We start from the raw sequence: 16796 nt of genomic DNA, 5'->3' as shown, positions 1-16796 counted from the left end.
TTATGTTCCTAAACTGAAATTTCCTACATACTGCCAAAGTCATATTAAAAGATAGACTTGATAGTTCTTTGGAGCTTTTAAATACTTGTGCTCTCCCCACAACTTCTAAGTATCCATAATTTGAGATAATTCTGCTCAGCTACTTTTGAATTTAGAAAAAGCAGACTTTTTTTAACAGAAGTGCTTTAAATATTCTAGGGAATATGCCATTTTTTGTTTATCTTTGGGGTTTTTCATAAAACATATTTCTATAACTTACACAATTACCTTTTTTTCACCAAAAGGATATTTTCTCTTTAGTGTTTTTTAAGAATCCTAGTAGAAACTACCATTTACATCAAAAAGCAATAATCTAATAAAAATGCACATTTCTGGAATTCATATGACCTTCTACTAATTGCTGACATAATTTGTAATTTAGGAAGACAACAAAACTTTCTCGTAGAGTGGGTATGGAGAGTGAAAGTTGGAGAATGAGCTTGTAACTAAGTGGATGAAAATGAATTTGTCCTCTAGAAGTTACTGTTCCCATCAGTTTACTTTGATCTTTGGAAAAGGACATTTGTCACCAGTATTTTGGGTTCAGTTTTTGAGTGTTGCCCTCTTGCCCAGCTCATCACTATAGTATTGGTATTACAAGAAAAGAATTAATGTAAAATAACAGAATAGAAGGTAGAATCAATTTGCCGTCGCTGCACATAACCTGTTAGTGAAGATATTATTGTGAAATGCATCATATGTATTTTGTACTTAGCAGGGGTTTTATAACATATCATTACTTTCTTAATTTGTTGTGGGAGGCAATAACATAATTACTTCTGGTAGACCAGGCCCAGTCCAGTCTTTTATCTTTGTTCCTACTTCCTCTTGGACAGATCGACACCAGTTTTCCTCTTTAAGGCCCAAAGTTAACCTGTGCGCTAGTTAATTAAGTAGTAAGCAACAAGGGTAACAGGTGCAAATTATAGGTTGTATTCCAGATTTTCTTTTCTTTTAACATTTATATTGACTTATAATAGTGATTGTAATATTAATATATATAAATTTATTTATTTGGTCATAGGAGTAAGTCCCCCTGCCAGTGGAGGATGGGATACATCAACCTGGGGGTTAAAATCTAACACTGAACCTCAGAGTCAACCCGTAGCCTCTCCTAAAGCAATTACAAAGCCGGTTCGGAGATCTGTGGTAGATGAATCTGAAACTTTCTTCAGTGCCTTTCTCTCTCCAGCGGATGTCCAGACCATTCAGAAGAGTCCGGTGGTTTCAACACCACCAGCTAAATCACAGAGACCAGAAGAAGAAGTGAAAAGCACCTTACAGGAATCCTTGCACACAGGAGAGTCAAGAACAACTGAAACAACGGAGTCAAAAGTAAAAGACCCTTCTCCCTGTGTATTGTCAGGGGAAACTCTGGCGGTAGATACTTTGTCTCCTAACACTGAAGGCAAGCATGAGGAAACTGTCTATAAAGAAGCTGATATAAAGGTGTCAACCTTAAGTTTGAAAGTACCTGAGAGTGTAATTAATTTGAAAACAACTAGGGAAAATGTATCTAATATGTCTTCACCGTCTCTCACAGCAGAAACAAAGGACATGGCTTCGGAACCTAAGGAACAAAAACATGAAGACAGACAGAGCAATACACCTTCTCCTCCTGTTAGCACTTTCTCGTCAGGTACTTCTACCACCAGTGATATTGAAGTTTTAGATCACGAAAGTGTAATAAGTGAGAGCTCAGCAAGTTCAAGACAAGAGACTGCAGATTCGAAATCAAGTCTTCACTTAATGCAGACATCTTTTCAGCTTCTCTCAACATCTGCTTGTCCTGAATATAATCGTTTGGATGATTTCCAAAAACTCACTGAGAGTTGCTGCTCATCTGATGCTTTTGAAAGAATAGACTCGTTTAGTGTACAGTCATTAGATAGCCGCAGTGTAAGTGAAATCAACTCAGATGATGAATTGTCAGGCAAGGGATATGCTTTAGGACCTATTATCGTTAATCCTTCCACCCCAAAGACTAAAATAGTTGAGTCTGTTGAAGGAAAATCTGAGGAAGAAGTAAATGAAACACTAATTATACCCACTGAGGAAACAGAAATGGAAGAAAGTGGACGAAGTGCCACTCCTGTTAACTGTGAACAGCCTGATATCTTGGTTTCTTCTACACCAATAAATGAAGGGCCTCCTGTCTTAGATAAGGTAGCTGAGCATTACGAAGCTGCTGAAAGTCAGCCAGAAGCACTTTCTGAGAAGGGAGATATTTGCAAGGTAACTAGAAAGAGGAAGGGGATTTTTGCATATGCTTTTCAGAGGTTAAATCGTGTTTGTTTTTAATATTCAGTGATGCATCATGATTTGTACTGATTTAAAAAACAGGCTTTTTTTTGCCATTTAAATGTGGCATTAAGGACTTTAAAATTGAAGACTTATTCATAATACATTATTTGAAATTTTTCCAAGTAACATAAATTGATATTTCAATATAACTAAGCGTAAGGAAGTTTTTATATTACATCTATACTGTTGAGTCTTTGTCACCTTAAAATTCTCTTATACTATGCTCATTAATTTTTCAGTTTGCAAAGGACTGTCTGTAAACATACATCTTCAACTCCTTTATAGATAGAGGTGCAAAAACAAATCTATTATATGGGTTTTTTATATCAAAATATTTTTTGCATGTTCCCATTTGTAGCAAATCTTAAATGAAAATTTAAATTGTTAATTACTGATGTTTTTCTATTACTGCTTCCATTTGCTTTTTTTATGTTATTTTTTTTTATATTTCCGATTAATAGCTAGCTATCTTACATGAATAAGAAAGGGAAATGTCCAAGGAACTAAGGCACTGCTTAGGAATGACAAATTACCTCTACCTAATATATGTATAAAAAGAAAGTGGTGTAAATTCCTTAATGAACATTAAGTCACAGTTTTAGTTTTTCCTATGATTTTTTAGATAATAGAAATTGAGTTGGATCTGGCATCTTTATTAGACTCCTCTGAGGTACAGGATGTCTTGAAGAAATGCCCTGTTAAGTGCCATATATTGAATTATGTAATGTAAAAAAAATAAAAGGCCAGATCCCCTTACCTAGGTTCAATGTTATTCACAAACAAAATGCCATGCTATAGCTTTACTAGCAGTTTGAATTCCTAGAAACCAATACTATTATCAATAAGGTAAGTGATTTCTAAATTAATCTAGACCTAAATCAGGTAAGACAATTTTTTTTTTTAGTAAAAAAGGCACCATTCCTACCCCCTCATATACAAGTTTATCACTGCTGTAGCAGGATCTAAGGAATAAGATATTTTAACCATTCCTTTTTGTTTAGCTTTATACTAAGATTTTTCTGTTTAGCTTTATTCTAAGATTGTTCTGTAGATTTTTAAATTGCATGCCTATGGATTTTCTAAAATTACTTTTGAAAGAATAGAATCATACCATACTAAAAAAAGTTACATGTTATATTTTTGGGTTACAGAATAATATGGAAAAACATACACTCGTTTGTATAGCCACAGTCCGACTAAGATATAGAACATTATTGGAGGCTTTGAAGTCCCTCTTTTATTTTTTCTTTATCATATCTATTTCTTTCCGCTTTTGGTGGCTTATGCACACTGTTCCCAAGTTTTAGCTGTTAAAAACAAACAGCTGTAAGTGTTCTTGTATAGATACGCAAGAGTTTTCTTCTCTGAGGTATACCTCAAAGAATTTTCTGTGTCAAGGGTATGTAGATCTTCAACTAGATGTTGTCGGGTGGTTTTCCAAAGCAGTTTACTAATTTATACTCCAGCCTGCTGTGTGGTTGTACTAATTTACACTCCTCTACCAGCTGTGTATGAGTTCTTGTTGTATTGTATTTATTGTGTTCCCAATATTTTTAATCATTTTTAAGAAATGATGCTGTTTTATCGATTATAGTGATTAGGTTACCTTTTTAACTCATCACCTGCGTGTAAGAATGGTCTTTTAAAGCTAAATGTTTGACTTTTGTGTATTCTCCTTATCTAGAAAGTTGAATTTCTGAATGAGAAACTGGATAAAAGGGAAGCTCAGTTATTATCTCTTAGTAAAGAAAAAGCACTTTTAGAAGAAGCTTATGATAATCTGAAAGAGTAAGTATTTTGCAAATGTGAATAGCTTTACACATTTTACTTCATTATCTATACTTGGTTATCTTCTAAGAATGTTTTTTAAATTAAAGTGGTTTTTAGGGCTGGCCCGGTGGCTCAGGCAGTTGGAGCTCCGTGCACCTAACGCCGAAGGCTACCGGTTCGATTCCCACATGGGCCAGTGCCAGATGGCTCTGGAGCGCAGAGTTGGTTGAAGCGCAGGCTCTCAACCACAAGGTTGCCGGTTCGACTTCTTGACCATGGGATGGTGGGCTGCGCCCCCTGCAACTAAGATTGAACATGGCAACTTGAGCTGAGCTGCTACTGAGCTCCCGGATGGCCAGGTGGGAGCTGTCCTCTCAACCACAAGGTTGCTTGTTTGACTCCTGCAAGGCATGGTGGGCTGCGCCCCCTGCAACTAACAACAGCAACTGGACCTGGAGCTGAGTTGCGCCCTCCATAACTAAGATTGAAAGGACAACAACTTGTTTGGGAAAAATTCCTGGAAGTACACTTTACCCAATAAAATCTTCCTGTAAAAAAAAAAAAAAAAAAATTAAAGTGGGTTTTAATTTAACTTGTTCATAATTATTCAAATTTGAATAGCATTTCAATTCTAACCTTAGAGATTACTTTTCATATTATCTTTACCCTATTACCTTTGGCATTGAAGAGGTGTTTTGCAAAAAACAAACAAAATTTTTCTACTTATTATTAATAACCTTTTAGTATTAGAGATTTAAAACATGTCTTTAAAGAAAGCTTGTGATATTATATTTAAAAATACTGAGTACAGTGGTACCTTGGTTTTTGAACGTAATCCGTTCCGGAAGACAATTCGAGTTCTGCAATGTTCGAAAACCGAGGCATGGTTTCCCCATAGAAAGTAATGCAAAATGGATTAATCCGTTCCAGACCTTTAAAATCAACCCCTAAAACTGCAAATTTAGCATGAATTTTACTATTTAGTAGTACCACAGAGCCATAAAATTTATGGCATTTGTAAACCAAAATGTTTGTCAAAAGAAACGTTTGAAAACCGAGGTACCACTGTATTTGTTTTCATTAAGGAGGTGATTGGTAAAAGGTGACATGATTCAAAAATGAACATTTTTATTTACTTTTTTCTTAATTTTACATATCAAACATTGTGACATTTTCAATTACTAATGGTTTTCTTTGAGGTGTTTAAAAATAAATTAAGCAAATAATTTTTCTCTGAAAAGTTAACAGGCCTAAAACTGATTTATTTTTGTAAGGTATGTGTTGAAGACAATGTTACTTTCCTTTTGCAAACTGAACTCATCCTGTTACCTTTGTAATATATAAACAAGTGTCCTCAGTGTCAGTATTATTTTAAATTTAGTGAAATGTTCAGAGTGAAAGAAGAAAGCAGCAGCATTTCTTCCTTGAAAGATGAGTTTACTCAGAGAATTGCAGAAGCAGAAAAGAAAGTTCAGCTAGCCTGCAAAGAAAGAGATGCTGCTAAAAAGGTAATGGAAGTTTAAAATATATATTAATTAAACTCTGTAGAGACATAGAGTTTTGAGGAGTGCCTGTATAATATTTTGCTATTGGAAAAAAGAGGTAAGAGTAAAAGGATACTATGGCATATTAACACTTAAATTGTAAATTTTTCAATACCTTTACAATTACAGGTTTTGATATTTTTAAAAAGTCAGCATACTTGTCTGTATAAGTCTTTGTAAGATACATAGTGAGGATCACTAGACTAACTTTTTTTTACATTAAAGTTTATTGGGGTGACAATTGTTAGTAAAGTTACATAAATTTCAGGTATGCTAGAATAACTTGTAAATGATAATTCCATCAAAATAAATAACACTTAAATCTAAATGGGACTAAAATTTATCATTACTCTCATTTGTTATTTTCTACCACTTTAAACATTATATATATGTACTTCTTCAAGTCAAAATAATTTTAAAATAAAAATTTCTAATGAGTAGTGACTCTTGGGAAACATAACATTGTTTTATTCTAATATGGGATTTCTCAACCTCAGCACTATTGACCTTTTGGACTAGACAATTTTATGTCGTATCGGATTTTCCTGTGCATTGTAGGCTTGTTTACCTGCATCCCAGGCTCCTACCTACAAGATGACAATATCACCCTCCCCACTCCATTTCCTACCCTTCCATCCCCACCGCTTTTGTGCTAATTGAAAATTTTGCCAGACATTACCAAATGTCCCCTTGGGAGCAAAATCACACCTGGTGGGGAAGCATTGTTCTGATTCATACAATTTTTAACAGTTGGCTATTTCAGAAATTGGTAACCAACTAAGGTTATTAATTACCTTAAGTGACAAGTTTGTTGTTCTCGTAATAGATGACAATGTCAACAATATATAGTATGAGGTGTAATGAAATAACGAGACAGAATGAAATAAGTTATACATAGAGATGAATAGCAGTTGGAATGGTATTGTAGAGGATGAATTCTGACCAGAGAAATGAAGAGGGTTTCATGGAAGATATGACATTCTTGCTGGACCTTGATGTGTGAATCAGATTTTGATAGAAAATGGATAGCAAGTGTTGGGGCTGGTTTGGAGCATGGACTTTGGGGATTCACAGACCTGGTTTTAAGTCATAATTTTACCACTTATTTTGTTAGCTTCCTGCCCTTCAGATTTACTCAGTTTTTCTGAGTATTAGTTTTCTTATCTGTGTAGTTGAATACTGTTTCCCTGAAAATAAGACTTAGCCACACCATCAGCTCTAATGCGGCTTTTGGAGCAAAAATTAATATAAAACCCGGTCTTATTTTACTATAAGACCGGGTCTTATATAATATAAGACTGGGTATAATATAATATATAATATCACATAACACAACATAACATGTATAAAATAATACCGGGGATTATATTAATTTTTGCTCCAAAAGACGCATTAGAGCTGATGGTCTGACTGCTTATTTTCGGGGAATACATATAATATGGTATTACATGTAAATACAGGTGTCTCCCTCATCAGATTGTTGTGAGGATTAAATAATAATGGATACAAAGTATGGTTTAAATACCTAATAAATGTTAGTTGTTTTTAGTTGCTGTTTAGTTTCAGAGCATCTCTTAAAACTAAATTTTAAATCAAAGAACATTTTTCACATCATCATACTTCTCCATTATAGTTTTAAAAGACAAACTATCTTGACGTGTTTCTGCTGAATCTCTGCTTTATTAAAGTAGATCAAACTGTATATAATTGTTTCACAACATACTAATAGGTGCAATGAGTTTTAATGAGGAAAAGAAATACAGTGAAAAACGAGATACATACTGTTTGTTTGAAATGGTGTTCCAAATATAATGCCTTTAGAAAATGTATGTAGAGATACTTAAGAAGGGTTATTGAAATTTAACTTATTCTCATTTTCATTTCCGTATTAAAATCTGTTTATATCTGAATTCAGGTTTTCTGTATTGTTTTCAAATCTGTTTCCTTAGTCTTAATTAACCAAGGTAATAAACTCAGGTTAACAGAATAAAAGTTATCGATTCCTATCAAGAATGTAGTTATTAATAACTTCTTTGAATATGGTAAAAAATTGAAAAAATGTGCCCAAATGGAAGTAATTCTTTATGGTATTTACATTCCTTTTTTTCTTTTAATTAGGAAATCAAAATTGTAAAAGAAGAACTTGCAACTAGATTAAATAGTAGTGAAACTTCAGACCTTTTGAAAGAGAAAGATGAGCAGATCCGAGGGTTAATGGAAGAAGGTACGTATTTAGTTGATTATGAAAAATATTGTAAAAACAGGAAAAATACTTGCCACATAACTAGCAGTGGCTTCCTGATAAAAAGTATTGGAAGCAAGGAAGTTTTGGACTTAACTCTCAGAAATAGTAGGTGACAATTTGTGGAAGAATGGGGAGCAAGATATATGGAGGCAGAGATACATGTATGTAGCTTTTTGTTTCTAGAGAGGTAAAAAAATAACTCCCTGAAAAATACATAGAAGTTTGTGCTTCCTTGAAGAAAGCTTGTAACGGATTTTAGATCTTGTCATTTAAACAAGGTATTTGAAGGTTCTAATTCTGGAGTTTATGTAGTATTTGAATCTCTAGTTTGGGTGTTATATGGTACTATTGTATTGTTCTGGCATTTGATAGTGAATTTTTCATTTTCATGTTTTAATTTTTCTGCTATTAAGCACTTTATGAAAATATTTATAATTAGCAAAGTTATAGAAATTAAAGAGCCTTCATGAGTTAAGTCATTACAGATGGACAACCAAATTAATTTCTTTATGTAATATCATATGAAAGTAGTTTTGAAAAAGGTATTCAAGTGAATTTTTTCATAATTAAAGTTTTTCCAGTTAAAGGAATAATACTTGGTGCTTACAGAAATTTTTGAAGTTACAGAAAGTGTATGAAGAAAGAAAAAATAAACCATAATCCAATTTTATAAGGAACTGTTAATTTCTTTTAGTCCCTTTTAAATGTATTTTTAATACATTTTAAACATAATTAAGATCATATATCTAATTTGCAAATCTTCTTTTACATTTTCCCTATGCCGTTCAATACTTTGATACCATTATTAATGGCTGAATTAAAGTATTATGAATTAGTGATGTTTGGTTTGTTAATCCATTGAATTAAGTGAATTTCCAGAGTAAATGTTTGAGAAACAATTGGAACAATCACTTCATTTAAAAAAGTTTTACCCAATTTTTCTTTTTCATTTATTTAAGCTAATATTTCACAGTTAGTATGTCAGGTATTGTGTTTGATACAATAATAAATACAACACACTCTGTCCTTCAGGAGTTTACAGTTTAATGAGAGGGAAATATAAGTACAAAGATAATTATAAAACACGATCTAAGCACTAAAATAGAATAATGAAGAGTTGACAAAAACACAAATTCCTTATCTCAAAACATCTTGAAGTCAGTAACTGCCTTGTGTTACAACATTAATTAAGGGGAAGGCTAAGTGCATGGTTTTATTATTTTTAAAAATTATTAAAAATATTAATATCGAATGTCACTATTTTGGAATTTAGTAATTTAGTTAGGGGCTAATGTTTTCTTTTGCGTAATGAACCTCTTTTTAGAGAAAACAGGAATATTTACATACTGCTTCCGTATCCCCCAGAAGTATTTGTAAACTTAATAGCTGAAAGACTCGAAGCTGAAAGTACATTACAGTGAATAACTGGTCACTTCATTACCACGATTCATCAGCTAATTAACATCTGGCCACACATATCTTTTATATCTTTCTGCACACACATACACTACTACCCTTTTTCCAAACCATTTTGAAGGTAGGTGACAGATACCATAATACTTCACTCCTAAATTTTTTGTTTTCAGTTTGTTGAAGTATAATCGACAAATAAAAATTACATATATTTAAGGTATACAACATGATTTTTTGATATACGTATACATTGTGAAATGATTACAAAATGAAGCTAATTAACATATCAATCACTTCATGTAGTTTTGTTATTAAGATCTACTCACTTAGTAAATTCAAGTGTATCATACAGGCAGTATTTTTAACTTTAGTTATAATGCTGTACATTAGATCTCCAGAAATTACTCGTTCTGCATTACTGAATTTTTGTACCCTTTGACCAACATCTCTCCATTTCCCCTACCCCCTGATCCCCTGGTAGCCACCATTCTACTCTCTACTTCTATAAGTTCAACTATTTAGATTCCATGTATAAGTGAGACCGTGCAATATCTATGTCTGGCTTATTTCGTCCTCCAGGTTCATCCATGTTGTTGCAAATGTCAGGATTTTCTTCTTTTTTAAGACTAAATAATATTACACACACAGACACACACACACACATTTCCTTTATAAAGCACATTTTCTTGTTCTGTACCATCCTTCCACCTAGTAATTTTAGCCTTCATTAATGATCCTTGTTCAATCAGTTTAACAATGGTGGTTACAGTATTGTGATTTTTAAAATATCAGTTATGTCACTTGTTAGATAAAATAGTCTGTTTAAGTTCTTAGGGAATCATTATTCTTTGAATTTATACTCTTTTTGCCATTCCCAGGAGAAAAACTTTCAAAACAGCAGCTGCATAGTTCTAACATCATTAAGAAATTAAGAGCTAAAGACAAAGAAAATGAAAATATTATTGCAAAGCTGAACAAAAAAGTTAAAGAGCTAGAAGAAGAGTTACAACATTTAAAACAGGTGAATATTGATCATTTTCTACATATAGTTATTATATGAACAGTTGACTACGGTTTATAAAACATTTGCAATGATTTATTTGGGGTATATCCTATTAGAAGGATGTTTCCAACAATTTACTAGAGGAATGTTAAGGTTTTTCTTTGTTATTCTAACATTTGAGATCCTGGAATACAGTTATTTTACCATGATGTTATTTATTGAAGAATACTTTTGTCTGTTCTTATAATATAGGTCCTTGATGGCAAAGAAGAGGTTGAGAAACAACATCGAGAAAATATTAAAAAACTAAATTCTGTGGTTGAACACCAAGAAAAGGATCTTGGCCGACTTCAAGTAGACATGAATGAACTTGAAGAAAAGAACAGAAGTATTCAGGCTGCTCTTGATAGTGCATACAAGTAAGAAAATAAGCAAATACGCAACTCATGTAATAGGAACGTGGAAAAAGCCCTTTTTCTATTACTAACAACTGAGCTTTGTATAAACTTGTAAGTATTCAAACTAAGTTCAATAAAAAAGAGTCCTTAGTGCAGTCGGTGTTTATTATGTGGTGAACTCTCTCCCATTCTGTAGATCCCATGGTAATCTAAATGGAAACTTCATAACCTGGGCCATGTAATTAACCGTGTATTACTTTAAATAAAACTTATCAATCTAATTTTTTAAGAGAACTTACTGATCTCCACAAAGCCAATGCTGCAAAGGATAGTGAGGCACAGGAAGCTGTTCTAAATCGGGAAAGGAAAGCTAAAGAAGAACTTTCTGCAGCACTAGAGAAGGTTCAAGAAGAAGCCCGTCAGCAACAAGAAACATTAGCCATTCAAGTAAGCAATGGATACTGAATTAATCTTTTAAATCTTGGGGCTTCTGCATATTAAAGAATCCATTAGTTAGTTTGAATCAGACCTATTACTGACCATGCTGGGCATCTATAATCCTGTTGGGCATTTTTTTTAAGAGTGTTGAATTATGCCAAACTTAATCAGTTGTGTGTTGTTTTAAACTGTTGTTAAAATGATGCTTACATTGTAACAGTATTGCCTAATTTTTTGTGAATTTCAGACTTATTTGAGAATATCGAGAAAGCTAACGACCCTCTTACCAAAGAAGTGCACATATGCAGATAAATAATAAACCTTGCTGATAATTTCAGGAGAATCCATGTAACTCCCTGGATCTCAGATGAAGGAGGAAACCCAAAATTTGTCAGGCTTTGTCTTACAGAATATTTGAGTTTTTTCCACTTTTTATTGTTATAAATAATGTTGCTGTAAACATTCATTTACATTTTTTTGTGTGAACATATATTTTAAACTATTTTAGATTTTTTGTCCTCAAGTCATTTGGTAACCCTGTATTTAACTTTTTGAGGAACTACCAAACTTTTCCTCAGCAGCTGCGCCATTTTACCTTCCCACCAGCAACATATGAGGGTTTCAATTTCTCTGGCAATTTTCGCCAGTATTTGTTACTGTCTTTTTTTTTTCCAATGTACCCCTTTTAGTGGGTGTGAAGAAGTAATCTGTGGTGTTGATTTACATTTCCCTAATGACTACTGATGCTGAGCATCTTTTCATGTGCTTATTAGACGTTATGTTTCTCCTTTGGAGAAATTTATTAAAATATTCAAATCCTTTGACCATTTTTTAAACTGGGTTGTCTTTTTATTGTTCTTTATATATTCTGCATACTAGACTCTTATCAGATGTAGGATTTGCAAATATTTTCTCCCATTGTACAGGTTGTCTTTCTTGGTAGTGTCCTTTGATGCACGAAAGTTTAAATTTGATGAAGTCCAGCTTACCTATTTTTTGTTGTTGCTTGTGTTTTGGGTGTTATATTTAAGAAACTATTGCTTAAACCAATGTTATGCAGATTTTCACCTGTTTCCTTCTAAGAATTTTATAGTCTTGGCTCTCACATTTAGGCCTTTTGCATGTGGATACCCAGTTGTTCTGGCACCATTTGTTAAAAAGACTGTTCTCTCCTCATCGACCCCAATGCATTTTTTATTTAATTTTGCATGAGTATGTAAAACAACATGATTCCAAAGTGTAATATACTTAGACAATATTTGCTTCCAATTTAGCCTCTCCCCCATTCCTTTTATTTGCCTATGAGTAACCATTTGATTAGTGTTTGGTTAATTTTTTTTTCAGTGTTTCTTATTTGTAAATGCAAGAAAATATACATTTTCTATACATTTACTTATATACCCCCCACATATACATACACAAATTTACACTTATACACATATTTGTTTTTGTCTCCCTGATCCTTCTTACATAAAATATAGTTTACTATTTATAGTATTTCACAGCTTATTTTGTTTGCTAAATAAAATGTCTTGGTGATCAGTCCATAGTAGTGCATAGAGCTTTTTAAAAAATTCCTTTTTTATAGTTATAATTTTTCATTGTGCAAATATCCCATTGTTTATTCAGTCAGATCTTATTAACGGATATTTGGGTTGTTTTCAATATTTTGGTATTATAAATCACACTGTGGTCCATATACCCCTTGTGTTTCTGCTACTTTTATCACTGGGATAGAGAAAATATTAATATTTTAAATTAAAAATATATTGGAATGGCAATAAAGAACAATTGGGAGAATGGGAGATAGAAAGTATGGGACTAAAAAAAAAAAAAAAAAAAAAAAGAAAGTATGGGACTACCATTCATTAAATCACCACCTTTTACAGGTCAGTTTTGTGTATTACCTTCTTGTCCTTTTCTCCATGTACAGATTTTTTATACTTGATATTATATATATTATTTTATAGTTTTTTCTTTTAAGATTGAATCATACATTTTTTTAAAAAGATTTTTTATTGGGGAAAGGGAACAGGATTTTATTGGGGAACAGTGTGTACTTCCAGGACTTTTTTCCAAGTCAGTCGTTGTCCTTTCAATCGTAGTTGTGGAGGGTGCCGTTAAGCTTCAAGTTGTTGTTCTTTCAGTCTTAGTTGTGGGGGGCGCAGTTTAGCTCCAGGTCCATTTGCCGTTGCTAGTTGCAGGGGGCGCAACCCACCATCCCTTGCGGGAGTCGAACTGGCAACCTTGTGGTTGAGAGGATGCACTCCAACCAACTAAGCCATCTGGGAGATCAGCGGCAGCTCAGCTCAAGGTACTTTGTTCAATCTTAGTTGCAGGGGGAGCTGCCCACCATCCCTTGTGGGACTCGAGGAATCGAACTGGCAACCTTGTGGTTGAGAGCCCGCGCTCCAACCAACTGAGCCATCCGGGAGGCAGCTCAGCTCAAGGTGCTGTGTTCAATCGTAGTTGCAGGGGGTAGAGCCCACCATTTCTTGCGGGACTCGAGGAGTTGAACCGGCAACCCTGTGGTTGAGAGCCCACTGGCCCATGTGGGAATCGAACCGGCAGCCTTTGGAGTTAGGAGCACAGAGCTCCAACCGCCTGAGCCACCAGGCAGGCCCTGAATCATACATTTTTATATGTCTTAACATTTATCATAATTTTAATGGGTATATTCATGTTATGTCAACATTTGCAAAAATAGATTAACTACTGAAGGATATTTAGAATATTTCATGTTTTGTGTGTTTTTGCTAATCTAGCTGACAGTGTAGGGAATATCTTTTTATGCTTTTAGAGATTTCCTTCACAGAGTAAATTCTCAAAATGTGTATGTATAGCTCATAGAGTGCCTATCACATTCTGCCTTGTGCTCTAAATATTTATGGCTTCATTGTTTCTCCTTCTATATTGTGGGTCAGTGACTGTGTCTTCTAAGTATTTATATACTTTTTTTTTTTGCCTAACAGAGTGCTTTCCTAAGTACATATTTACATACAGTTTTGAAATTGGTTGATGAATGGGATGTGTGAGAATCATATATGTAAAAGCTCACTGGGTAGTGTGGAGTATTACATATGAACAATAAGTCCACAAACACAAAATAAGTACTTAGCAAGAAGTTCTAGCTAATGTTTGAGATTGTTTGTGATAGTGTATTTCTTTTCCTCACACAGGTAGGGGACCTTAGGCTAGCACTGCAACGTGCAGAACAAGCAGCTGCCAGGAAAGAGGATTATTTACGACATGAAGTCAGTGAACTCCAGCAGGTACTGTCACTGTTTTCCTAAGCGCAAATCCTAGATGTGTTTTCCTAGAAATAAAAAATGACTCAGTGGAATAATGTTCATAGAATTGAGAGGCTTGCTACTATACTTACCATTTGCTGTATTTTTGTGGCTTATGTTAATAAAGTCAGAATTGGAACCTTAAAAATATATAAGAAAAACCCTAATTCTGTTTTATAGAAAATAATTTTATTATGATGGATTTGTTGTGTATTCAGTATTGTTTTTTCATTTGTAATAGGTGATTTATTAATTATTATCAGTGTTTGATTACTATGAGGCAGATAATTAGTGGCCAGTTTTTATGTCACTACTTTTAATTTTCAGTCAATGAATATACATAGGAAAAGGGAGAGAAAATACAACTCAGATTGATCTGTTTTTGTAAATACTTAGAAATATTTGGATGAGGCAACTACAGGGAGGTTTGGATGATAGTCTTTTATTTTAAGTTGATCAAAAGGTGTCTTTGTGTTAGAAAATGCTTTGTAAAGAGGCACTTATTTAGATACTCTCTTATGGGGCTTAACTCTAAGGATTGAATAATTAGAAATAATTTAGTTTAAAAAGTAATTCTATCTTGGAGAAATAATTTTTTCCAGAAATCTCTCATAAAGTTTGTTTGCTAGTGTTTTTATTGGGGTCATCGGTAATGACTTATGAATTCCATGATTCAGAGGCTCCAGGAAGCAGAGAATCGAAACCAAGAACTGAGTCAAAATGTTTCATCAACAACGAGACCATTACTTCGACAGATAGAAAATTTGCAAGCAACTCTAGGGTCCCAGACATCTTCGTGGGAGAAGTTAGAGAAGAATCTTTCTGACAGGCTTGGTAACTGCTTTAATTCTTAAGCTCAGTGCAGAAACCCTTCCATCTTGGTTGTAGAATTAGGATAATGGTATGAAATTGAAATTCAGTTGATCTGATAGTTATGTTTTGCGTCTATCTTGTAGATTTTCACCTCTTCTCCTGTTTTACATTTATTTTCTAATATCTCAATTGACTCAAACCATTTGTTTTCCATAATAATGTATCAGATATTGTCTAAAATACTTTCATGTCATTTGTACTCTTTTTTAATTTTTTTTTTTGGGTGGGGTTGGAGAACAGGACTTTTTATTGGAGAACAGTGTGTACTTCCAGGACTTTTTTCCAAGTCAAGTTGTTGTCCTTTCAGTCTTAGTTGTGGAGGGTGCAGCTCAGCTCCAGGTCTAGTTGCCATTGCTAGTTGCAGGTGGCGCAGCCCACCATCCCTTGCGGGAATTGAGGAATCGAACTGGCAACCTTGTGGTTGAGAGGATGCGCTTCAACCAACTGAGCGATTTGGGAGCTCAGCGGCAGCTCAGCTCAAGGTGCCATGTTCAATCTTAGTTGCAGGGGGCGCTGCCCACCATCCTTTGCAGGACTCGAGGAATTGAACCGGCAACCCTGTGGTTGAGAGCCCACTGGCCCATGTGGGAATCAAACCGGCAGCCTTCCGAGTTAGGAGCATGGAGCTCTAACCACCTGAGCCACCAGGTGGTCCCTACTCATTTTTTTTTGTTTTTAATAAACTTTTTTTTTTTTTTTTAATTGGGGAAGGGGAACAGGACTTTATTGGGGAAGTTTATTTAATGTGTACTTCCAGGAATTTTTCCAAGTCAAGTTGTTGTCCTTTCAACCTTAGTTGTGGAGGGTGCAGCTCAGCTTCAGGTCCAGTTGCCGTTGTTAGTTGCAGGGGACACATCCCACCATCCCTTGCGGGAGTAGAACTGGCAACCTTGTGGTTGAGAGAATGCTCTCCAAACAACTGAGCCATCCGGGAGGCAGCTCAGCTCAAGGTGCCGTGTTCAATCTTAGTTGCAGGGGGCGGAGCCCACTATCCCTTGCGGGATTTGAGGAGTTGAACCGGCAACCTAGGGGTTGAGAGCCCACTGGCCCATGTGGGAATCGAACCGACAGCCTTTGGCATTAGGAGAATGGAGCTCCAACCGCCTGAGCCACCGGGCCAGCCCCTGTATTTTCAGGCTACTGGGCCGGACCCTGTATTCATTTCTAACAGAATACTCCACTCAATTTTGTCTTTGTCCATTGCTAAATCTGACCTTTTTCTACCTTGTTTGAAATAGTGTAGGAAGTGGAGATTAGATATACTAGTCAGTGGCAAAATCCCTAGAGCAGAGATAGGTCCAAGGAGGATCAGGATCGAACCTAGTATTCAGATGCTTTACAATCTTAAGATTGCATATTCTTCTGCTTTACAGAAATACTCCACATTGCCCTTCTGTGCTGCTAATAAAAAGAAAATTATTCTTCCAAAACGTTTATTCAAGCACAGACAGATAGGATATGTATATATTAGATATTCTA

The 16796-nt window shown here is 34.5% G+C and overlaps 1 protein-coding gene across 1 annotated transcript; it reads left to right on the top strand.

Moving 5' to 3' along the window:
* Positions 1–955: 955 nt before the first annotated feature.
* Positions 956–15278, top strand: LOC308495701 (TATA element modulatory factor-like; the record flags this gene model as incomplete). The annotated part of the gene is made up of 9 exons (XM_081080693.1): positions 956–2274; positions 4028–4131; positions 5495–5621; positions 7776–7881; positions 10194–10336; positions 10571–10737; positions 11007–11163; positions 14334–14426; positions 15122–15278. Coding segments are annotated over 9 exons (2373 nt in total), but the record flags the coding sequence as incomplete, so codon positions are not given.
* Between the last annotated feature and the right edge of the window lie 1518 nt (positions 15279–16796).

Source organism: Rhinolophus hipposideros (genome assembly GCF_964194185.1).
Source record: "Rhinolophus hipposideros genome assembly, contig: HAP1_SCAFFOLD_768, whole genome shotgun sequence".
NCBI lineage: Eukaryota > Metazoa > Chordata > Mammalia > Chiroptera > Rhinolophidae > Rhinolophus > Rhinolophus hipposideros.
The sequence above is the reverse complement of the archived record's forward strand: the minus strand, read 5'-3'. Positions and strand labels throughout refer to the sequence as shown.